Below are 20,809 nucleotides of genomic sequence, written 5' to 3'. Positions count from 1 at the left end.
AATTATAAAAAAAATAATATGGATTGCATTTTCAAAGTCCTTATTAGGAAAATGTTAAAAAATATTGTTAAGAAATTACAAACTACTACAACATTGTGGATGCAGAATGGAACCTACCGCAGATTGTTGACCCAGTTTGAACAGATATTTTTACAGCATCCAGAATCTTGTATCTCCCATATGGTCTAGTGGCTAGGATATCTGGCTTTCACCCAGAAGGCCCGGGTTCGATTCCCGGTATGGGAAATGATTTTTTCTCTCCACTCTTTATTGATGATCTATACAAAAGCGGAACTCAACATTTATGATGAAGTAGCAGTTGGATTACTAGGGCTATATACAATTATCACCCACATTAAACTACATTATAAATAATACTATTTTCTTTCAACATTTTCATGCTCATGGTTAAACATGTTAACATGTTTGAATGTAAAGGTTATTCAATGTAAAGATTATTATTTTTATACTAACCCTTTCGTATCACTTATCTATATCACTTTTTAAGCGCGGTTTTTTAAAATCCACTCACCGACAGCAAAGCCCATCTGTTCCGCTGAACGTAACACAAATGCATGCTCATACTTCCTAGTGCAAAGCTCGGCGTCCATATCTGGGATGCGTTGTTTAAGCTCGTGATAGTACCTCACCGGTACCCATCCGTCTTTGGATCCGTAGTACAGTTTAATACGTTGCTTATTCTCCTTTAAAGTATCCACATCCAGTTCCGTTACATTTTTCATTTCGTCCATAGCGAGAAACCATATTTTGTCGATGACATTTGGGTTCATGTACTTCAGACCGGTGCCGAGGTAATATTTTGGAATGCCATCCACCAGATAGTACATATAGATAATCCACGTACGAATGAACAATGGCAACAGATTGAACATTCGATAAAACCATTGCCAAACGAACCACATTGGATTGATGAGTCTGGTTACTATAAATCCGTTCCTCGAACCGGCCATCCGTTCCAATGTAGGGAATAGAAAGTAGCAATGCTTAATACGGTCGCTTATGTCGGGAAGTTTCAACAGCTCCAACGCCATATACGCTCCGATAGAGTGACCGATCAGATGAATTTTTACATCCTCTGGAACATACTTCCTTATGAATTCTATTTTATGTTGCAACTGCCCCTTCAAGTTGTACATATTCTCGTTTCCGCTCAGCGCTGGTACCGGCTTCTTGTAAGGACTTTCATCAGCTTCATCATGTCCCGCTTGACCTGGCAGAGATTGTACGGGATACATGGAATTGAATATTATTGTTATTTAAGTGATTTTTGGCATGAAAATGCTTTACTTACCTATTACCCACACTGGTAGCTCTTTGTTCAAACACTCATATACAGTAGAGAGGAATTTGGTGTAAAATCCGGGCAATCCGGGATTGCCGGTAATGCATAGAACAATTTCCTTTTGATCACCAAGTGATTCCTCTATCCACTTACCCCAGGTGAGTATGTGAGTTGGAACTTTTGCAATAACTGGATATGATTCTTGCATGTTGCTTACCGTACTGCTCATATGCTTACACAAAACGAAGTTCGATCGAACGGATGAAGTAATAAGATGGACTTTACTCGCCACTCCGCAAAAAAAATTCCAAAACATGAGCAATTAGGTACCTAGCGAACGTACGTACGGGCTATTTTGTGAAATATGTCATAACAATGACACCAAGGTTTAGAACAGCAAGATGATTAAGCATTTCGAGTTTTGTTACCCCGTGCCTACATGCTTAGCAATTGTCGCGTTTGCGAACGCGACAATCGTAGCACAGTTTTCCCAAAAAATTTTGCGACTTTCGGCGCGACTTCAAGGTTGTTTAAGTTTTCTCGTGCAAGGTTTGTTTATGTTTTCAATCTGGCCGGTAGCGGGAAATTAATTTCGAATTAAATTAAATTAATTTAAACAAAGAAAATTATAATAAATAGTAAATTTATTGTTTTGATGAAGTTGATGAGAAAGGCAAGTTTTTTAAGCCCAGTGACGATGTTTCAAAACAATGGACCATCAAGAAAGCTCGTGGCTGGATGCTGCTGACTCTTGTGATACAAATAACGGCTGTTGCTAACAGTACCGCAGATTTGTCCGTTTTGTTTTCTTGTGTGTTTAACGCTGGAAAATCTTGTTATAATTTTTTCCGGTAGCCAGAAGGAATTGTAACAAGATAAATAGGTGAACGAAGATGTGTTTGCCCACCGCGTCATACACCGGGCAAAATAGAATTAAGATCGGCAGCTTCGAGTAGCATAAAGGTAAAAATCTTCGAATACGGGTAATCAAACGTGTATGGCTCCTTTCTCATTTCATGATCGTCACCGTACCCTCAATATACAGGTATACATAACCACAATTCCAACACAGCTTCCAAACTACCATCAATATACAGGTATTCATAACCACGATTCATAACACAGCTTCCAAAAGAGATCGAACACTGTGCTGTGGACTAGCTAATATTTTTTAACTCTAATATTTTTTCTAATTAATTAATTTAATTAATTATAAATTAGTTATTAATTAATTTATCTTGTTCAAGCAAGTTCAACATACAAGTAATAAATTCATAAACAATGCAGTCATGCATTTGTCCACGATATGGGATTTTTGTTTTGAATTAACAGCAATTCTTCTGTTTTAAAAATAATATTGACATTCACAATAATTATATACAAATCCTGCGTACTTTTAAAAAATAAATAGCACTCGATTTGTTAATTTAATTTACAATATTTAATAACACTCAAAATATTTAATTTTTTAATTTGTATTAGTTTACCTTGGTATTGCCATGTTTACCTTGTTATTACAGAAAACTGTCATGGCGTCAAGTCGCGCTTCGAATCGCGATTTTTCGCTGAAAATACACGTATAGCGACTTTTCACAATTTTTTTATATGGAGTTTCACAAAATTTTTCTGATTCGCGTTCGCAAACGCGACAATTGCTAAGCGTTTAGAGCCGGGGTTACACTATTTTTCTATTGCCTATTTCTATTATTTGAAATTAACAAAATTGAATGAAGATCACGATGCTTACGATTATATTATTTAACTAGCACTTCACCAAATACTAGTATTCGCTAAACTTCTAAATTTCAATTTTATACATTTTTCTGACAGTCGTAATACACCATCACTCTGCACATCTTGAGCAATATCGCTTGGTTGTCAGTTCATGCTGCGAGCAGAGCAAAACAATTCGCAGAATTCGTTCTTTTGGTTGCTGTGAAGAAGGGCAAGCTTGTCGTAAAATTTTCAGCCACAATATAACGAACAAGCATGAGTGAGAATCCAAAAAATCAAAACGGTGAAGTAAAGCAAGAAAAGGCTGATTCTAACCATGGCGGAAACAGCGGTGGATCGCAGGAAACCACTCGTCAGGACAGCATCGAACGGATCATGCTCCGGAAGCAAAAGGTATGGGCGTTAGTATGTGCAACACCATCTTTCATACAGATTTACAGACAGCCAAATCATTATATGCAATGTTCTATGTGTTGTACCCCAACACAGGTGTACCAGCTACCAAGGAATCAAAAGCTTACGAAGCTTTCGATGTACTCGTCTTGCCAGGCAAATGAGTGCCGCTGCAGTGGTTGGAAAACGCCGGAGGAAAATCGCCACAAAGATGTCGAGGTAGATTATTGTCCCGATTTCGCAGAAGAATGTCGAAATCCAAACTGCAAGCATAGCCTAGAGACACACATTCAGCACCTAGGTGATATTACCGAGGAACAAATGAACGAACTGCTGGGAGCCATCGTTGATGTGGAAAATCTGTACATGAGCATGCTCCGTGAGTCGGATACTGATACGAAGAAGGTATATGCTTACTTGTTCCGTTTGCTGCGGCAATGCATTCTAACGCGAACGCAAGCAGTTATCAGAGGCCCATTGGGAGATCCTCCATTCGAGCAACCGTCGATTTCGAAAGCTGTCACTAACTTCGTTCTGCATAAGTAAGCGAGTATGTTTATGACATTCTGCAAATTGTAATCAATCTCTCCTTTTTTGTTAGATATGGCCATCTGCACCAAGCAGAGCTGGATTCGATGACGGATGTCGCTAAAACGTTTCTTCATTGTCTGAATCACTGGAACTTTGAAGCACCGAGCGCACGGCAAGATTTAGTCAACCAGGAAGACGTTTCAAATTACAAAATCAACTACACGCGTTGGTTAGTGTTCTGTCATGTACCGGCGTTCTGTAGTTCACTTCGACACTTTGAAACTTCGATCGTTTTCGGTCGTACACTGTTGAAGGCGGTCTATCAGTACGTCTACCAGCAGTTGCTGATGCGTTGTAAAATTGAGCGCGATCGTATGCCTCCGGAAAAGCGAATCATGCTGACACAGTTACCCAAATTCCTTGAGGCGCTCAAACAGGAGGTGGTGAACGAAGATTCTCCCATCTGGTCTCCAAACTTTAAACCCGCAGCGTCTCTCTTGCTGCACAAAACCAAACGCCAGCATGAAGGAACATCATCATTGGCTGGAACTGGTAAAAAGCTGGGTGAAGCAAAACGCTACAAAAAAGAATCCGACTGTGAAGATCTTTCCGATGAAGTGGTGGCGCGGGCTTTAAAGCGCATTAACGACTCCAACTACTCCAGCCGGGCGGAGGTTGTTTTTCCACCAAATGCTCCACGTGATGAGGCAGCAAAGGCAGAGGAAAATCGTCGAGAAATTGAATTTCACGTGGTTGGAAATTCTCTTACGAAAGCCGTGACGAAGCAATCAATGCTGTGGTTGCTTGGGTTGCACAGTGTTTTCGCTCATCAGCTGCCTGGAATGCCCAGAGAGTACATCAGCCAACTGGTGTTCGATCCGTATGTTTGCTTTGCAATTTTTATGAAGTTTTTTCATTTGATGTTAAATGAATATTTTTATTTCCCTATCACTTTCTAGGAAACATAAGACGCTGGCCTTGATTAAAGAGGGTCGTCCGATCGGCGGAATCTGCTTCCGTACGTTCGTATCGCAAGGCTTTACAGAAATCGTTTTCTGTGCCGTTACTAGCAGCGAACAGGTGAAGGGATACGGCACACATTTAATGAATCATCTGAAGGATTACAGCACTCAAAGGGGCATTAAACATTTCCTAACTTACGCGGACGAGTTTGCGATCGGATATTTCAAAAAGCAGGGATTTTCCAAAGATATTAAGGTAGCACGCCACGTGTATGCTGGTACGTACATGGTTAGGCTCTTTATGTCCCTTGGTAATACTAAAAGATTCTCTAATGATTCACAGGATTTATCAAAGAGTACGAGGGAGCCACACTGATGCACTGTGAGCTCCATCCCAGCTTGATCTATACACAGTTCAGCTCGGTTATACGAAAGCAAAAAGAGATCGTAAAGGAACTGATCACTCAGCGCCAGCAGGAAGTACAGAAGGTGCATCCGGGGCTAACCTGTTTCAAGGAAGGTGTCCGTAGCATACCGATCGAATCAATACCGGGTCTGCGAGAAGTAGGGTGGCGACCGACCTTCCGAGCACAGCGAACTGCTCGTCCACTAGAGGAATCGGCTGACCCGGATAAATTAGCCAATTCGCTGAGCGGAGTGTTGCTTGCCGTTCGGCAGCATACGGCCGCATGGCCATTCTTGAAGCCAGTCAATCAGGTGGAAGTTCCTGACTATTATGATCACATTAAATACCCGATGGATCTCAAAACCATGACAGAACGGCTGAAGAATAAGTAAGTTTATGATATGAAATAAGGATACATGACGAAATCTATTAACCCATTTGTATTTAATTGTTTAATTGTGCAGATATTACGTCACAAGACGGTTGTTCATGGCTGACATGGCTCGAATTTTTACCAATTGTCGTCTCTACAATTCTCCAGAAACGGAATACTACCGGTAAGTTGGATTAGAAGAGAACGTTTTCCCTATTTTTTCCGTTTACAATTGCGATCATTTTGTTGTCAACAGCTGTGCCAACACTCTCGAACGGTACTTTCAAACCAAAATGAAAGAAATCGGTCTATGGGATAAATGATGTCCACTAAACAATATCGATCGAGGAAGACTACATGGAACATGCCAGGAAGACGACGATTATGATGAAGAGGAAGATAATGATCAGAACGATAAGGATAACGAAAATGGCACGGACGAAGACGAAGCAAGTGCTAGCACGGTAGCCGACGCCGTGGCTGCCGGCAGTACCAAAAAGGATACCACTCAATGTCCACCCAGTTTAGTGGGTGAACATCGAAAAAATTACAAAAAATGCGTTGCTAATGATGACCGTCGGTATGGTTTCCAATCGTACGGAACCATGTACAGTAAATCGGATGCGAAGAGTAGTTATGGAAGAAAGAGTGTACCAGGTGTCGTTGGTCCATCACGACACGTTACCATTTCAGTTGCTGGCTCAGTGCCCGGAACGCTGGGAAAGGAAGATATACTCAACATGCCAGTGGTTGGCTTAGAAAGCGACAACATTGGAACTGAAAGAGTAACAATAGGACACAGTAAATAATATTATGAAATAGTTGAAAACTTTCCACCAGAAACACACATGTAACATGGAATAGTTTGCTGGATCCTCTCTTCATTGGTCCAATGCATGCACCTTGAAAACAATATTAAGAATTTTGCATTTTACATGAAAGCTCCAAATAAAACAAATATAATGAATTCAAAAACTAAAACACAAAACAATATTTGCTTTATTGTGCATCCAGTGTATTGGGCACAACATGATTCATCCAAAGTAGATTGATCAGCAAGATACTTCGCGGATGCTCTGGGCGCAAAAGCGCTGTCCAAGGAGTGTTCTACCCCTGCGATGTCCCTAACCGACCATTGGTGTACGATAGAGCGAGTTATCAGCTGCACAGCCGAACAAATGATCAACAATATAGCTCGTAACCAGAGGAAGGCATGGTCTGATTGATCGGACTGACCTATGGAACATCATGCCCTGGGAAGGTAGTACTGCTGTTGAGGAGTACAATGGACGGAGTGCAGTAGAGAGTTTTTTTTCATTTTGTTTTGTTTTTTACAAGGATCTTCGAAAGACCACCATGAGTACCACGACAGTAAAAAAACTTCTTGAACCCTATGCACCCTCCCACGGAATAACCTAACGGCATACCTTCTTGGGAGGGGCAGTGCTGTGGCCTCAGCGCTCCTCAGCAAACAACATAACGTGTTCAGCTGTCTCATCCATGTCTCCACATGCTGCGCACCGTGGTGAAGCGGCATGTCGGAATCTAGGCAGGTAACTGCTAAAGCAACGGTGGCCGGAGAGAAATTGTGTGACGAAGAATTTCTCTTCACCTGGTTTCCTTCCCAACCACGTTCCAACGTCGGGGAACGAAGAATAGGTCCATTTCTCGTTCACTGAGTTGCTCTCAGCCTCATGCATTTCCTCTTCGACTATGACATAACTGCTCCATCAGCAAGAGGTTCCCCCGCACATAAGTTGCGGAATTTCTACGTCACCTCTTCAAGAGTGATGTAGACCGGCATGATTCACGCAATTAGACATACGCTTTTCCCATCCTCTGTGTACCTTATCAACAGCTTTCCGGTTCTACTTATCTGACATGATGTGCGCCCATGCTGGGGCTCCGCACCTCACTACGGACGTAGCTACGTTAGCGGGAAGGCGCCTTATGCTGCTGCTCTGTCCACCTATGATTGGCATTAATGTTGTCATCGTATTTGCGGTCTTCCATAGCCTTCCCACAATTTTCCATCGAGGTGCTACTTTAAATTCAGCCGATCATCAATGATGACTCCGAGATATAATATAATATTAACGATTAGAATGCGAATCAATTCGACAATAACATAATGTCTGCTTGCCGAACGCGCTAATCGCAATAGGAACCGGTTGAGGAACATAGTATCAACTGACGGCGACGATCTCAAGGCAGTTAAGGAGTTCTGCTACCATTGTACGATCGTAACATCGGATAACAACTAGCTAACTAGCGTAATTTTGGATTACCACGTAGCAACACCTGCTCAAAGGTGATTCGAAACGGAAGTGGCGACCCTGGCACCCCCTAGTAGGCAATCTGCGCACCAGGATAGAAAGGTTAGGTGGAAATTGTGGGACCAGGACAGAAAGATCCTGAGTGGGATCGATACAGGTTCGGCACGCGACACCGACAGTATATAAGCCGAGGGTTTACCGCGAAAATTGTTCTTGCGTGGGGGCTCGTCCCCGTGTAGTGTTGTACCCAGGTCGTAATACCCCGTTGTGTGGCGGACGGGAAAATAAAAGTAGTGAAAAGAATAGCAACGCCTCGTCTATTCCTTACTCGCTAAACGGGCAAACTATTTCTAATGCCTACAATTCGCTAAGTTCGTGCATATATGGCAACGGGGAAAACTCTAGTGACCGCAAACAAGGACATGATAAAAAACCAGTGTCACCGCTACCATGAAAAACGGCTTACAGTGGTTTTCTATTCAGTTTAGACGCGGTGTGCGGCTACACTTTTTCCTACTCGACGCAGCTGATTTTTAGCAACCAGCATGTTTGCTTGCCTACCCGCGTCAAAAATCAAGTGCACAGAGAAGGGAAAAAGTATCCGGCTGGTCTAAACTGAATAGAAAACGCTGTAAGACTTTCCGTATGTCTAACGATCGCACCACCCTCTGCTCCGAGCGAACTACCGCTACTTTGGTTATTCTGCCAAACTGGCAATAGAACCTGTTTCAGCGCGTTGTTGCTATTCCAAAGAAGGAGCCCACCTCAACAGAGAAGGATTTTTTGTATAAGGCTCATAATCATCTTCAAGGAAATGTCCGCAAAACGGAAATGGTTTCGCACGAATCACGCATCAGATTGCTGTTCACGAAGAGCTTCTTATTCGCTATTGGTAATAAAAGAATAGCAGCACGAAACGCACGCCCTATAGAAGAAAAGCGACATTCGTGATTGTCATAGCGTTGACATGGCATTAGAAGTTGAAACGTACCTAAAACTTGAATTGATATTATCTATTCCAAACTGCATTAAGCATGGCTCGATCGGACCAGCTCAAGCAGTCGATAAATAGCCATTATTAGCCGACATGGCAGCAGCAACCACTGCTTCTCCATTTCAACGCCGCAACAATAGACGCACTGGGCATAAAACTAACACCAAGCATCGATTTTGTTCGGCTAGCTGTTGTCTTTTATCTGCAGCAATGCAGCAGTGGAATAGCCTCTGCATTCTAAACTAAGACTCTGAAATTGATCTGCATACTATATCCCATCTATGAGAATATACCATCTATACCCCATCGATGCAAAGGTAATGGGTCTCTTCTGCCAGATGTTACTCACCTCAGGGATTTCGCGGTTGTGTACTCCGACCAGGTAATCACATACCAGCCCAGGGGAAATATGACATCATCGACATCTTCTTTGCGAATGTTCCAATCAATAAACCGAACGCTATAGATGACCTCAACTATGACCCCTTCCCGTTTATAACAGAAGTGAGAGTCAACTCTTCCAAAATTACGCCACCTATCCGAAGAAGCTATGCGAAAACCAGTTGGCAGTTTGATCAATGGTATGACAGAGGATCGACTCAAATGATGTGGTCTCCAAGCCATCGAAAGAGCCATTACCAATGTAAATAGCTTTTAGGATATCCTACGCGGTATCCAAATCTGAGAATTGGATCAGGTGTACGGTCATCATCCAGGTTTCTAATGCAGGAGCTACGTTATTAACTAGGATGGAAAAATGACGCCGGTTCCGCTCGACATGACCGGGTATTAAATTCCATCTGCACCTTCCCTCCGTAGCAACGGCTCACTATCCGGATACGTCATGAAAATAAGTCAAGTAAGCCAGAAATCATCAGCATGACCTTAGAGGTTGTTAAGTCAAGAGGAGAGAGAGAGAGCGATCAAGTGTCCATCAAGATTAGTCCGACTACGATCAACCAGTGGCTACTCCGCTAAACAATAACAAAAATTGTGAATAATTGGGGCGGCCCGGTGGTGCATGTGATAAACGGCGCCAGTCCACACGGCCGGACCGGGTTCAAATCCCATCCGGACCGTCCCCCCGTAGCAAGGACTGACTATCCGGCTACGTGGTAAAATAAGTCTAGTAAGCCAGAAATGGCCGGCGTGACCTGTAAGGTCGTTAAGCCAAGAAGAAGAAGAATTGTGATTCTATACCCCGAAGATCATCTTGAGGATCATTCTAAATAAGATACTCAGAATGATAGAAGACACCCCATACAGAACACAGGTTATACACTAACGTAAATAAAAAAGACACGGTTTACAGATCTGTTCAACTATACCCATACATTATCAAGTTTTAATTCTTGAAATTACAGAAATCTCTAAAATGCTTCTCACGTTCTCGTAAGGAACACGAACTCGTAAGGAGCTTCCACTTTCCTAAAAATTTGGTGTAGTTTTGCTAATAGTAATAGGAGTTTGGGAAATGAAATGCCGTTTTCTACTTGCGTTTACTCTTTTCACACATATCGCGAGACAACAGCTAGTACACGAAAGATCGACAAGAAGAAAAATGTCCTTGTTTGGAGCGTACATGGAAGCTTTGGTCCCAAAGGAAATCGAATTTCATTGCGAAGGAAAGTATTTTCCGTAGGAGGTCATTTTTAACCTATGGTTACAAACGGATTGTTCTGCATTACGTGTAGCAAACCTCATAGCAAGTGGCAAACCACCGATTTTTTATATCCTCAGTGCAGTGTGCCGAACCTACACGTATCGTGCTCTCATGTTCGTCCGTCACTATCTATTTTCTGCACCAACAACATTTCTGCATAGTTCGAATAATTGTTCATAGGGAGCGCTCTGATCGCCACAGAGATGTTAAGTTAGATAGACCGATAGTTTAATTTTATATAAACACCCGTTTCACAAGTACGCATTGATAGTAAAAAGGCTATACACTGTATATCGTGAATAAACCATCTTGAATCTAACAGAAAAACCTGATTAGAAAGTTATTTAAGAATTTCGAATAAGTTGGCTTATATTCTACCATTTCAATCGAAGTGTTTCAGTGGAAACGTCAATCGTTTTCGGTCGCACACTGTTGAACACTGTCTTTCAGTGCGTCTACCAGCAGTTGCTGATGCGTTGTTAAAATGCAGCGTGATCGAAAAGTCCCGGAAAAGGCGCTCCAACAGGAAGGGTTGAACGAAGATTCTCACTTTGAAGCCGCAGCTTCACTTTCCCTGTACAAACAAGAACGTCAGCACGAAAGAACATCATCAATGGCTGGAACTGGTAGAAAGCTGGATGCAACAAAGCACTACGAAAACGAATCGGACTGTGAAGATCTTTCCGATGAAGTAGTGGCGCGGGCTTTAAAGCGCATCAACGACTCAAACTCAAACTCCAGCATGGCCGAGATTGTTTTTCCACCAAATGCTCCACGTGATGAGGCAGCAAAGGCAGAGGAAAATCGTCGAGAAATCGAATTTCACGTGGTAGGAAATTCTCTTACAAAGGCCGTGACGAAGCACACGAGGATGTGGTTGCTTGGGTTGCACAGTGTTTTCGCTCATCAGCTGCCTCGAATGCCCAGAGAGTACATCAGCCAACTGTTGTTCGATCCGTATGTTTGCTTTGCAATTTGTATGAAGTCTTTTCATTTGATGTTTAATGAATATTTTTATTTCCCTATCACTTTCTAGGAAACATAAGACGCTGGCCTTGATTAAAGAGGGTCGTCCGATCGGCGGAATCTGCTTCCGTACGTTCGTATCGCAAGGCTTTACAGAAATCGTTTTCTGTGCCGTTACTAGCAGCGAACAGGTGAAGGGATACGGCACACATTTAATGAATCATCTGAAGGATTACAGCACTCAAAGGGGCATTAAACATTTCCTAACTTACGCGGATGAGTTTGCGATCGGATATTTCAAAAAGCAGGGATTTTCCAAAGATATTAAGGTAGCACGCCACGTGTATGCTGGTACGTACATGGTTAGGCTCTTTATGTCCCTTGGTAATACTAAAAGATTCTCTAATGATTCACAGGATTTATCAAAGAGTACGAGGGAGCCACACTGATGCACTGTGAGCTCCATCCCAGCTTGATCTATACACAGTTCAGCTCGGTTATACGAAAGCAAAAAGAGATCGTAAAGGAACTGATCACTCAGCGCCAGCAGGAGGTACAGAAGGTGCATCCGGGGCTAACCTGTTTCAAGGAAGGTGTCCGTAGCATACCGATCGAATCAATACCGGGTCTGCGAGAAGTAGGGTGGCGACCGACCTTCCGAGCACAGCGCACTGCTCGTCCACTAGAGGAATCGGCTGACCCGGATAAATTAGCCAATTCGCTGAGCGGAGTGTTGCTTGCCGTTCGGCAGCATACGGCCGCATGGCCATTCTTGAAGCCAGTCAATCAGGTGGAAGTTCCTGACTATTATGATCACATTAAATACCCGATGGATCTCAAAACCATGACAGAACGGCTGAAGAACAAGTAAGTTTATGATATGAAATAAGCATACATGACGAAATCTATTAACCCATTTGTATTTAATTGTTTAATTGTGCAGATATTACGTCACAAGACGGTTGTTCATGGCTGACATGGCTCGAATTTTTACCAATTGTCGTCTCTACAATTCTCCAGAAACGGAATACTACCGGTAAGTTGGATTAGAAGAGAACGTTTTCCCTATTTTTTCCGTTTACAATTGCGATCATTTTGTTGTCAACAGCTGTGCCAACACTCTCGAACGGTACTTTCAAACCAAAATGAAAGAAATCGGTCTATGGGATAAATGATGTCCACTAAACAATATCGATCGTGGAAGACTACATGGAACATGCCAGGAAGACGACGATTATGATGAAGAGGAAGATAATGATCAGAACGATAAGGATAACGAAAATGGCACGGACGAAGACGAAGCAAGTGCTAGCACGGTAGCCGACGCCGTGGCTGCCGGCAGTACCAAAAAGGATACCACTCAATGTCCACCCAGTTTAGTGGGTGAACATCGAAAAAATTACAAAAAATGCGTTGCTAATGATGACCGTCGGTATGGTTTCCAATCGTACGGAACCATGTACAGAAAATCGGATGCGAAGAGTAGTTATGGAAGAAAGAGTGTACCAGGTGTCGTTGGTCCATCACGACACGTTACCATTTCAGTTGCTGGCTCAGTGCCCGGAACGCTGGGAAAGGAAGATATACTCAACATGCCAGTGGTTGGCTTAGAAAGCGACAACATTGGAACTGAAAGAGTAACAATAGGACACAGTAAATAATATTATGAAATAGTTGAAAACTTTCCACCAGAACCACACATGTAACATGGAATAGCTTGCTGGATCCTCTCTTCATTGGTCCAACGCATACACCTTGAAAACAATATTACGAATTTTGCATTTTACATGAAAGCTCCAAATAAAACAAATATAATGAATTCAAAAACTATAACACAAATCAAAATTTGTTCAAACAAAACGATCACTTCCGTCGAAACACTAAGAACCTCATCACATTTCGAAAACTTATTCAAAGATCGCTGAAGTGTAACTCGAAACAATGATTAGATTTCCACATCATAAAGAGATAATTACAAGTTAGATTACCCACCATCATTAAGTCGACTGTGTGTCTAGTCATACTCCATTGTAGCGATTAAGTTATCAACGAGTGAAGCTTTATGCCCAATACTGGCGATCATTTAATTACTATTTGCAGCACTACAATTTTTATCGATGAAGTGTAAACTTCCATCGTTCGTTGAAAGTTTGGAACTCGCAATAAATGATTCCTCTCGATGGTTTAAAATGTTCTTTTCAACAACAAAAACCTTTCAGTGTACTATCGACCACGAGAGGAAAAAATACAAACCGAAATAAGCGATCGTTTGCGATAGAATAGTGTTAAGTGTACCTTCCTACATCATTGCATGTATGTGCGTATTATCCCGTGTGATGCAAGAAACCATGTCATAATTGTTGGCGATGTACGTTCCAAGCAAAATGTCCTTTACGAGTACAGTGACAGCGTTAGCGGTGTACAGCATTCTATGGCTTTCATTGCAAACGCTACAAGTGCATGTGAGCATTATACAATTTTCACAAAATACTTCAAAAAACCGTTCAGTAGGGAGTTATGTATGTTACCTTCCACCTAAGGCTCTCATTCAATCGGCGTACGATCATTGTGCCCCATAGTTCACCTACAAACACAAGTCCAGCACACAATAGCCCATAGCCCAGTATGAAGAATGCTCCCAAAAAGTGGCCAATTTCCAACGTTACCGCACCTTCATTTTGTTGATGAACCCTAGAACGATCGATGTTTTGCATCACGTCCGTGGGAAGGTACCGAATGGCGGTCCGTATACCGAGATGGTACAGTATTCCAGATTGCTGTATGCGCAATATGTACTCGTTAAGGTTCGACCTCAATGGATTGGTATTGGTTATCAAGGCCGCACAGTTTTGTGTATAGACGTAGTCCTTCAATGGTTGCAAAGTCGTCGAAGATTCCCGATCAAGAAAGTTGCTTGGTGCAAAGTTACCGTGCTGCGCTTGTTCGATAATGAAGCCACTGTCACCTATGTGCGCATGCAAATTCATTTCTTCCGGTCCGGCGTCAATGTAGGTTTTTAGAATTTGCTGCAAGTGTGGCTATCCGAACGTCAAAGAAATAAAGAAAGGGAACAAAATCAGTATAATTAATAAAATTTGGCAATGAATATTTAGCTTACTTCGGTGGCATTCCAAATCTCCTCCAAACAGTAGGGTGTTGGGCCGAACCATTTCATCCCGGTAGATGCAAACTCCTTCACAGAATCGATTGATTTTTCGTACTGTGGAACCGTCATGATGCTGGCCAAACCTCCACTGTATAGATTGCTCACCATAAATCCGGCCAGCAGTAGAGAGGTAAAGAGAAAAACGCACGACCAAAGGTCGTTACGTATGGATGACGATTGGGCCACAAAGAATCCTACCATCATGAGCACAGCATCGCTCAGCGTAATTTGTTCTGTAAGAAGATCATCCTCCGCATGATCGGTAGCAACGGAAAGTAGCAATAAACGGTACCGCACGGTGCCAGCGATCCATGTTGCCACAATACCGGCAAGTAGTGTGACCAACACGGCTATCCAGAGTGGCCACGAGAACGAAAGAAAGGGAGTACGCCAGAATGGAAGCATCTTCGGTTTGGGCACAAGCACGGTTACACCCGATCGGCTGATGGTGGCCGTATAGGTCGAGAAATTATAGGGCTTGAACCAGAGGTAAAATGCGCCGAACGCAATATCGGTTCGACGTTCGGCTACACTCCCCATCAACCCGTTGCCTGTACCATTCGGGTACACGTCACCCCACTCATCTTCATCCTCTGCAAAAAATCCAAAGCAAAACCCGATTAGTGCTGAGCGTTATCCTGAAGCGTTGTCGCAATACCTACCAGGGATCACTAGAATGTTACAATTACGAAGTTCGCAAAAGGAGACTAGCAGCTGTAGTTCTGTCCCATCTAACCATATCGAACGTTTGCCTGTTACAGAATCGAACGCATTGCCGGCACCTTCCGTCTGTTTGGATGAAAGGAAAATGAACACATGATCATCAATCCATACAAGGTCCCATACATACCAAACGTTCGTAGCCCGTAAAGGGCAGATAATTGCACATGGACGTCCGCAATACATAGCCCATCAGATCACTAGTTTTATCAGGGAAAAAGGTGTAATTCATCCAGTTGTTCCACTCGATCGATAGCTGTTTCAACGTCAAGTTTACTTTTCGTTCAAGTACACCCGGGATGCTGATGGTCGTTGTGTAGAGGTTAGCTGGACGTTCCTGTTTATCGTACACCACCACCAGCACGTTAGGTAGCTCTGTTTGTACAACAATAAATGCAAAAGTTATGATCGTCACTCGACAAACGAAAGCCCCCTCCTCTTACTGGACTGCTATCATACCACGAAAAACATCCTGCGATCGTAAATGATCAAACACTTCTGTTTGATTTTGTTGCGTTACAAGCAGGATCAAGCTTTTATCCAACGATCGCTGCCGAGCCACATCGTGAAGGGGAATGTAGAGATTTAGAAATCTCTCAATGCCCGGTTCGTCGACCACAAACGCTTGGCAACCATTGTCGATGGCGAGCAGCAACTTGGAGTCGAGTTGATCGTCGACGGACAGCAAAATTCTGCTTACCGCTAAATCATCGAGAAAATCTTTTCCAATCGTACAGAAGCTGTAGTAAGGCGTGTAGTACTTGAGGATCAAAAACCGCATTAGCACAGTTATTGCAGGAATTGTACCACTGTTTAGGTCTAGTAGACCCAATTCCGTTGGTGCGTCCATCTTGAGTCCGAACTTGAATGAATTGTAAGTAAATGATTTTTGTCGAAGACACGTAGCTGCATCATAAATGTAACGTATTTTTATAGTTTTCCCTTCTGATTTAATATGTTTACAGGCACCGTAATTCGATCGCCTGATGATTATATCGGATCATTGCTAATAACATCATTAGATTTGATTGCCCGATGTCGGTGCTTTTTTGTCCCAATTCTCATTGCTTGCGATCAGAAACGTGGTCTCAATTGCATTGCCTTTTTTGCAGTTCGTTGTGTAAATATTTGAACATACGTTCAGATTGACCGCTAAGATAAATTATTCATATCAGCACGTACGGCCCAACTGTCTTCTGTGTGTAGCACACTACGAGATTTACATGTTTGCAGAATGCATTTGATTTCAAATTTAATAACACCAACAGTAGTTGTGATGTTCGCTAAGAAATGAGTATTATCATAATTTATTTAAATTTGCTGACAATTAAATTTCTTTTTTTCCTCCCTCTCTATACCGTAGACCATCAGCCAAGAACAGTTGGAAAAGACGGCCAAGACCTTCCGGCAAGTTTGCCAACCGAAGCATAAAATATCGGACGGTACTGACGTGTAGAAGCGACACCAAAAAAAAAAAAAGTTTAACTCGAAATGATCCTACGATTCTAAAAGCGCTGCCATTTTCTTTACATTTTTCCTAGCTGTGGCAGATGATGTTAATCGGGGGGTTTTTGCTGATACGAAAGACTTTAAATGCTACGTTAGCTGTCTGCTGGACATTATGCAGGTGGCACGCAAAGGGAAGGTGAACTATGAGAAATCGCTTAAACAAATAGACACCATGCTGCCGGAAAACATGAAACCGGCCTTTCGGGCCGGGCTCGATGCGTGTAAATCGGCAGGTAGGTGAAAACAAATGATGACCCACCAAAAACTGGGAAGCAATTTTTACTACGTTTTTTTTTTTTGGTTTAAAACTATCCTTTCCCTGTTCGATTCATTTTCAGCTCTAGGCGTTAAAGATCATTGTGATGCGGCAGCAATACTGTTGCAGTGCTTTTACAAAAATAATCCCATGTTCGTTTTCCCATAGCCACAGTTTCCATTTCAACATTAAAATATGTCTCAATATTTTTTTTCTGGCATGATAAAGATTTTGAGAGAATAAATCGAACTCTCCTGTAACTGTTGCTGTACCTTTATTCGTGTTTTTGTTTCTTTTTAAATGCTAACCACACCCACGTAACCAATCGGAAATAATATGCATGATGGTAATTACGCAAAGAAATATCTTGGATTGTTCGCATGTAGACACTTTAGCAGTGCATATGCAGCTTCGCACGAATTTTTGATTCCATTTGCTGTATTTAAAAAAAAACGGGTGAAACAATTTTAATTCGATGCCTGGAAGATGGTAAAGGAGCAAACATCACCTACCTGAATCACGGCAACCATCGAATGCCTTTATTGTCGGTTCGGCGATCTCGGTCGGAATAAGCAAATCAATCTGTTTTATGGCGCTATCGGCGATAACTTTTCCTTTCTTCATCTACAACGAAACGGGGAAGTTAGAGTGAAGGTAGATAATAATTTGCTTTTCCAATTAATTGCTAAACATTTTACCGCCTGCATCATTTCCAGGACACAGTTTGCGTAACATTTGAGTTCCTTCGTATCGGCAAATTCGCCACGTCCAAGCGCATCGATCAAGCTTTCGTCCGCCTTGTGTTTTCCCATGCAAACCGATCGCATCATGGCACTGGTTCTTGCCATTTGATCCATTGTACCTTTCTGGGGGGGGGGGGGGGGGGGATGAAAATTAGCACACAAAATAAGTGGAACTGCAACTGTGTTTTAAACTGTACTCTGTTGCGTGTACTCACACCTGCACAGCGATTGATTAGCATGACACCAATCACCAGTAGTACTAGCTCGTATAAAGTCATTAGTCTCATTACAAGACGAAATTAGTACCTGTCACGAGTGCAATCACAAAACATACACTGCTTGTGCGAACCATTTGCATAGTTGATTTTATACTCATGAATGAAACGACATCTTTTAACAAGACGCGACGTATCACTCGACGCGCTATGGATCGTGTGAGCGTTTGCGGATATGAGACGCAACCTTTGCTGAATCTATCATTAAATTTAGAATAAGAATGCTCGGATAATGAGAGGGGTTCGGAAAATCAACAATCAATTATTTCCTGTCATTATGCCGTTTTGCTATAAAATTAAACAATTTTATTTTAATAACACAGTTATACAACACTCTAAAAAAGGGTCGATTTGCATAAAATTCACTATTAACACACGCCGTACAGCTATAGAGTGCCTTCCTTATATACTGTTTACCAGCTTTCCACGTGTTTGTCTGTGTGTGTGCGCTTTGTATCTCCGAAAGGAGCAAACAAGTTAGTTGCTGCCGCGGAAAAGCGAGCATCAAGGAATGAGATATCTTTTGGCCATAGATGCGCCCTACTGCAAAAGAATCATTACAGCCGCTGTTGCTGGAATCGGTCGCGATTGCGCAGCTTCCTGATACAAACGTACATGGTGCTCGCGACCAACACGATTAACGGTACGCCGATACCGATACCGGCTACAATTAGCACGAATGCGGACAACTCCTCAACCGGTGGCATACCGTAACCGACCTGAAAGGTCATGGTGGTGTAGTTCGTCTTGCGGTAAAATCCATCCTCGCTGACACCGAACGAAACATTCATGCCCTGCACTAGGTAGCTATCCAACTTCGTACCGTACAGCGCGTATGCCAGAGTGGTTTGCAGTGCTGCCGATGGAGACCGTATAGTAACCGGTTGACTTTGACGCGTTTCAGTCGATGTGGCCACGTCCCGTTCGGGGTGAGTGTATGAAACGGGTCGAAACTCAAGGTACCCACCGGCCGAGAAGGTGAAGGCGCCCGGTGACAGTACGTCGACGATTTCGAAAATGCCCGGCGTATGCTCATCGTCCAGCGTTTTACGCTTCGTAACTTCGAATTCCGATTCGACGACAGCTTGCTCCGATACGACAAATAGCAGCTCGATAGCGAAACGAGGACTCGCGTAACGGTTCGTTATGTTGTTGAACACTATGTCTATCTGGGTGGAATTTGACGTGTGCAGCAAATGTGGAAAGTCCATGCCGTGGTCTTTCGTTGAGTAGGCATTTAACTGCATAACGAGAAAGAAAACGATAACAGTTAGTTGCTGTTGATGTAAACAGGGGAAAAACGCACACATAACGATACACCAGGTTCGAAGGAAAAACTACACTTATGCATATTTATCAGCATAATCAATATCAACAACAAACTAGCATGTGAATAGAAAATCGATAACCAAATGACCGTGAGCTGAGAAAGAAATGGATGGTATGCACTTACCTTGAAAAGAAAATCATCACCCGCATTGATTGCCATCATAGCATCCTTTTCGTTCGACCACAGCAGGCTGCGGTTCCACGTGAAATTATGCGGATCGTAAACGAATACATTTGTATCATCATCCAACATTGCACGATCTTCAGCGTCGTCGTACTGGAACATCTGAGACACATGAGAATAAAAACAAAGCAAAAACATGTAACCATTGAGTCATACGGCGGCAAAGACAGTTGCCATGCTATCCGATGGTAACAGCTGTCTCCGCCTATTGCCAGCTAAGTTGATGTGACTGTGTCCGCCTACCCGGTTGATAATCGCCATAAAAGTGTATTGTGGAACTTCGGTAAAGTAAACCGATTCCGGTTTGCTATCCATCAATCTCGGCCAATCGATGTGAAATTCGGCCTGTTTGCTCGTTAGGGCCACCAGAATGGTTGGTTTCCCTGTAAAATCCCACACATAATGAATCGTGTCCGTGTCGGATGCGGCCGCAATATGCACCAGTGTGATAGCTGTATTATTTTCGCAGAAATCTCTGCATCCCGGATTCAATGTTGCAGTCAGCTGAAACAAGAAAACACACAAGTTGTGACTCACTCGAGATCGAGGGTAGCTGCAGCCAAGATCAGCTTGATAAATGTTCAGAACGGCCTACTTTTCGTTGTAATTTGCTCTGCTCATCGCAAAGGGCAACGCTCAGAAACAGCAATGAAATAGCAAAGCCCAAGAAGGAAACACATTTATGTCTATGTTGCGCTATCATCTTCAGCCTCAATTAGTTCAACGACTAAGGTACACTTTGGATATATTTGAAATATTATACTAATTTACACAAAATATGCCTTTCAGTCAACGAACAAGGCACTTGATTTCGCACTGAACAAAGCACAACCGATACAGCTGACAACCGCTGTCATTTAATCTAATTGTTTTTGTTTAGATTTCTGTCGACCATTTATTACCCGCCCTCTGGTGAGGATTCGTAGAAATATCACATTCACGCGCATTTTGCTTTCGGAGATGTAGACACATGCTGTTTCAAATACCTCTGGTTGAAGAATGTAAATGTGTTGTGATAACTTTTGC

At 42.6% G+C, this 20,809-nt stretch overlaps 7 protein-coding genes and 1 non-coding gene across 9 annotated transcripts; 4 read left to right on the top strand and 4 right to left on the bottom strand.

Annotated features, from left to right (window-relative positions):
• Positions 1-174: 174 nt before the first annotated feature.
• On the top strand, positions 175-246 carry Trnae-uuc (transfer RNA glutamic acid (anticodon UUC)). The gene has a single exon. It is a non-coding gene; the product is annotated as a tRNA-Glu (tRNA).
• Positions 247-425: 179 nt separating this feature from the next.
• Positions 426-1,679, bottom strand: LOC125763183 (lipid droplet-associated hydrolase). Its single transcript, XM_049426035.1, has 2 exons — positions 1,313-1,679; positions 426-1,231 (listed from the first exon to the last, which is right to left on the bottom strand). Exons 1-2 carry the CDS (start codon positions 1,617-1,619, stop codon positions 504-506), a joined length of 1,035 nt encoding a protein of 344 aa, XP_049281992.1. The 5' UTR covers positions 1,620-1,679; the 3' UTR covers positions 426-503.
• A 1,477-nt stretch (positions 1,680-3,156) lies between these two features.
• On the top strand, positions 3,157-6,098 carry LOC125763168 (histone acetyltransferase KAT2A). The gene is made up of 7 exons (XM_049426017.1): positions 3,157-3,430; positions 3,527-3,972; positions 4,032-4,841; positions 4,921-5,201; positions 5,267-5,717; positions 5,794-5,886; positions 5,959-6,098. Exons 1-7 carry the CDS (start codon positions 3,293-3,295, stop codon positions 6,023-6,025), a joined length of 2,286 nt encoding a protein of 761 aa, XP_049281974.1. The 5' UTR covers positions 3,157-3,292; the 3' UTR covers positions 6,026-6,098.
• A 4,994-nt stretch (positions 6,099-11,092) lies between these two features.
• LOC125763178 (histone acetyltransferase KAT2A-like) lies at positions 11,093-13,428 on the top strand. Its single transcript, XM_049426030.1, has 5 exons — positions 11,093-11,592; positions 11,672-11,952; positions 12,018-12,468; positions 12,545-12,637; positions 12,710-13,428. The coding sequence occupies exons 1-5, from the start codon at positions 11,120-11,122 to the stop codon at positions 12,774-12,776; spliced, it is 1,365 nt and encodes a 454-aa protein (XP_049281987.1). The 5' UTR covers positions 11,093-11,119; the 3' UTR covers positions 12,777-13,428.
• A 521-nt stretch (positions 13,429-13,949) lies between these two features.
• On the top strand, positions 13,950-17,532 carry LOC125763190 (general odorant-binding protein 72). The gene is made up of 4 exons (XM_049426042.1): positions 13,950-14,063; positions 16,851-16,929; positions 17,029-17,229; positions 17,335-17,532. The coding sequence occupies exons 1-4, from the start codon at positions 13,968-13,970 to the stop codon at positions 17,418-17,420; spliced, it is 462 nt and encodes a 153-aa protein (XP_049281999.1). The 5' UTR covers positions 13,950-13,967; the 3' UTR covers positions 17,421-17,532.
• LOC125763177 (ionotropic receptor 21a-like) lies at positions 14,057-15,876 on the bottom strand. 2 transcript variants are annotated; one of them, XM_049426029.1, is made up of 4 exons: positions 15,618-15,876; positions 15,430-15,556; positions 14,720-15,360; positions 14,057-14,639 (listed from the first exon to the last, which is right to left on the bottom strand). In XM_049426029.1, exons 1-4 carry the CDS (start codon positions 15,717-15,719, stop codon positions 14,106-14,108), a joined length of 1,404 nt encoding a protein of 467 aa, XP_049281986.1. In that variant the 5' UTR covers positions 15,720-15,876; the 3' UTR covers positions 14,057-14,105. The 2 variants fall into 2 exon arrangements, with proteins under 2 accessions (XP_049281986.1, XP_049281985.1); XM_049426028.1 differs by having other exon boundaries at positions 15,430-15,874.
• On the bottom strand, positions 17,510-18,466 carry LOC125763191 (general odorant-binding protein 72-like). Its single transcript, XM_049426043.1, has 4 exons — positions 18,211-18,466; positions 17,951-18,118; positions 17,765-17,876; positions 17,510-17,688 (listed from the first exon to the last, which is right to left on the bottom strand). The coding sequence occupies exons 1-4, from the start codon at positions 18,280-18,282 to the stop codon at positions 17,603-17,605; spliced, it is 438 nt and encodes a 145-aa protein (XP_049282000.1). The 5' UTR covers positions 18,283-18,466; the 3' UTR covers positions 17,510-17,602.
• An 87-nt stretch (positions 18,467-18,553) lies between these two features.
• On the bottom strand, positions 18,554-20,650 carry LOC125763180 (glycosylated lysosomal membrane protein B-like). The gene is made up of 4 exons (XM_049426031.1): positions 20,379-20,650; positions 20,027-20,287; positions 19,724-19,885; positions 18,554-19,511 (listed from the first exon to the last, which is right to left on the bottom strand). Exons 1-4 carry the CDS (start codon positions 20,484-20,486, stop codon positions 18,828-18,830), a joined length of 1,215 nt encoding a protein of 404 aa, XP_049281988.1. The 5' UTR covers positions 20,487-20,650; the 3' UTR covers positions 18,554-18,827.
• Between the last annotated feature and the right edge of the window lie 159 nt (positions 20,651-20,809).

Source organism: Anopheles funestus, chromosome 2RL, assembly GCF_943734845.2.
Source record: "Anopheles funestus chromosome 2RL, idAnoFuneDA-416_04, whole genome shotgun sequence".
Classification (NCBI taxonomy): domain Eukaryota; kingdom Metazoa; phylum Arthropoda; class Insecta; order Diptera; family Culicidae; genus Anopheles; species Anopheles funestus.
This window is presented reverse-complemented; position numbering and strand designations above follow the sequence as displayed.

What these genes read in the sequence shown, in the direction of transcription:
- LOC125763178 (XM_049426030.1), top strand. Translation starts at nt 11,120, where the DNA reads ATGCAGCGTGATCGAAAAGTCCCGGAAAAGGCGCTCCAACAGGAAGGG. An exon ending in AGCACGCCACGTGTATGCTG is followed by an intron (nt 11,953 to 12,017) that starts GTACGTACATGG and finishes AATGATTCACAG; the next exon opens with GATTTATCAAAGAGTACGAG. An exon ending in CCAGAAACGGAATACTACCG is followed by an intron (nt 12,638 to 12,709) that starts GTAAGTTGGATT and finishes TGTTGTCAACAG; the next exon opens with CTGTGCCAACACTCTCGAAC.
- LOC125763183 (XM_049426035.1), bottom strand. Translation starts at nt 1,619, where the DNA reads ATGTTTTGGAATTTTTTTTGCGGAGTGGCGAGTAAAGTCCATCTTATT. An exon ending in GCTACCAGTGTGGGTAATAG is followed by an intron (nt 1,232 to 1,312) that starts GTAAGTAAAGCA and finishes AATCTCTGCCAG; the next exon opens with GTCAAGCGGGACATGATGAA.
- LOC125763180 (XM_049426031.1), bottom strand. Translation starts at nt 20,486, where the DNA reads ATGATAGCGCAACATAGACATAAATGTGTTTCCTTCTTGGGCTTTGCT. An exon ending in TTATGGCGATTATCAACCGG is followed by an intron (nt 19,886 to 20,026) that starts GTAGGCGGACAC and finishes CATGTGTCTCAG; the next exon opens with ATGTTCCAGTACGACGACGC. An exon ending in GTGATGATTTTCTTTTCAAG is followed by an intron (nt 19,512 to 19,723) that starts GTAAGTGCATAC and finishes CTCGTTATGCAG; the next exon opens with TTAAATGCCTACTCAACGAA.
- LOC125763190 (XM_049426042.1), top strand. Translation starts at nt 13,968, where the DNA reads ATGTACGTTCCAAGCAAAATGTCCTTTACGAGTACAGTGACAGCGTTA. An exon ending in GAAGCATAAAATATCGGACG is followed by an intron (nt 16,930 to 17,028) that starts GTACTGACGTGT and finishes CATTTTTCCTAG; the next exon opens with CTGTGGCAGATGATGTTAAT. An exon ending in CGATGCGTGTAAATCGGCAG is followed by an intron (nt 17,230 to 17,334) that starts GTAGGTGAAAAC and finishes ATTCATTTTCAG; the next exon opens with CTCTAGGCGTTAAAGATCAT.
- LOC125763191 (XM_049426043.1), bottom strand. Translation starts at nt 18,282, where the DNA reads ATGAGACTAATGACTTTATACGAGCTAGTACTACTGGTGATTGGTGTC. An exon ending in TAATCAATCGCTGTGCAGGT is followed by an intron (nt 18,119 to 18,210) that starts GTGAGTACACGC and finishes CCCCCCCCCCAG; the next exon opens with AAAGGTACAATGGATCAAAT. An exon ending in CGATGGTTGCCGTGATTCAG is followed by an intron (nt 17,689 to 17,764) that starts GTAGGTGATGTT and finishes TTTTAAATACAG; the next exon opens with CAAATGGAATCAAAAATTCG.
- LOC125763177 (XM_049426028.1), bottom strand. Translation starts at nt 15,673, where the DNA reads ATGTATTGCGGACGTCCATGTGCAATTATCTGCCCTTTACGGGCTACG. An exon ending in TAACATTCTAGTGATCCCTG is followed by an intron (nt 15,361 to 15,429) that starts GTAGGTATTGCG and finishes GATTTTTTGCAG; the next exon opens with AGGATGAAGATGAGTGGGGT. An exon ending in AGATTTGGAATGCCACCGAA is followed by an intron (nt 14,640 to 14,719) that starts GTAAGCTAAATA and finishes ACGTTCGGATAG; the next exon opens with CCACACTTGCAGCAAATTCT.
- LOC125763168 (XM_049426017.1), top strand. Translation starts at nt 3,293, where the DNA reads ATGAGTGAGAATCCAAAAAATCAAAACGGTGAAGTAAAGCAAGAAAAG. An exon ending in AGCCAACTGGTGTTCGATCC is followed by an intron (nt 4,842 to 4,920) that starts GTATGTTTGCTT and finishes ATCACTTTCTAG; the next exon opens with GAAACATAAGACGCTGGCCT. An exon ending in AGCACGCCACGTGTATGCTG is followed by an intron (nt 5,202 to 5,266) that starts GTACGTACATGG and finishes AATGATTCACAG; the next exon opens with GATTTATCAAAGAGTACGAG.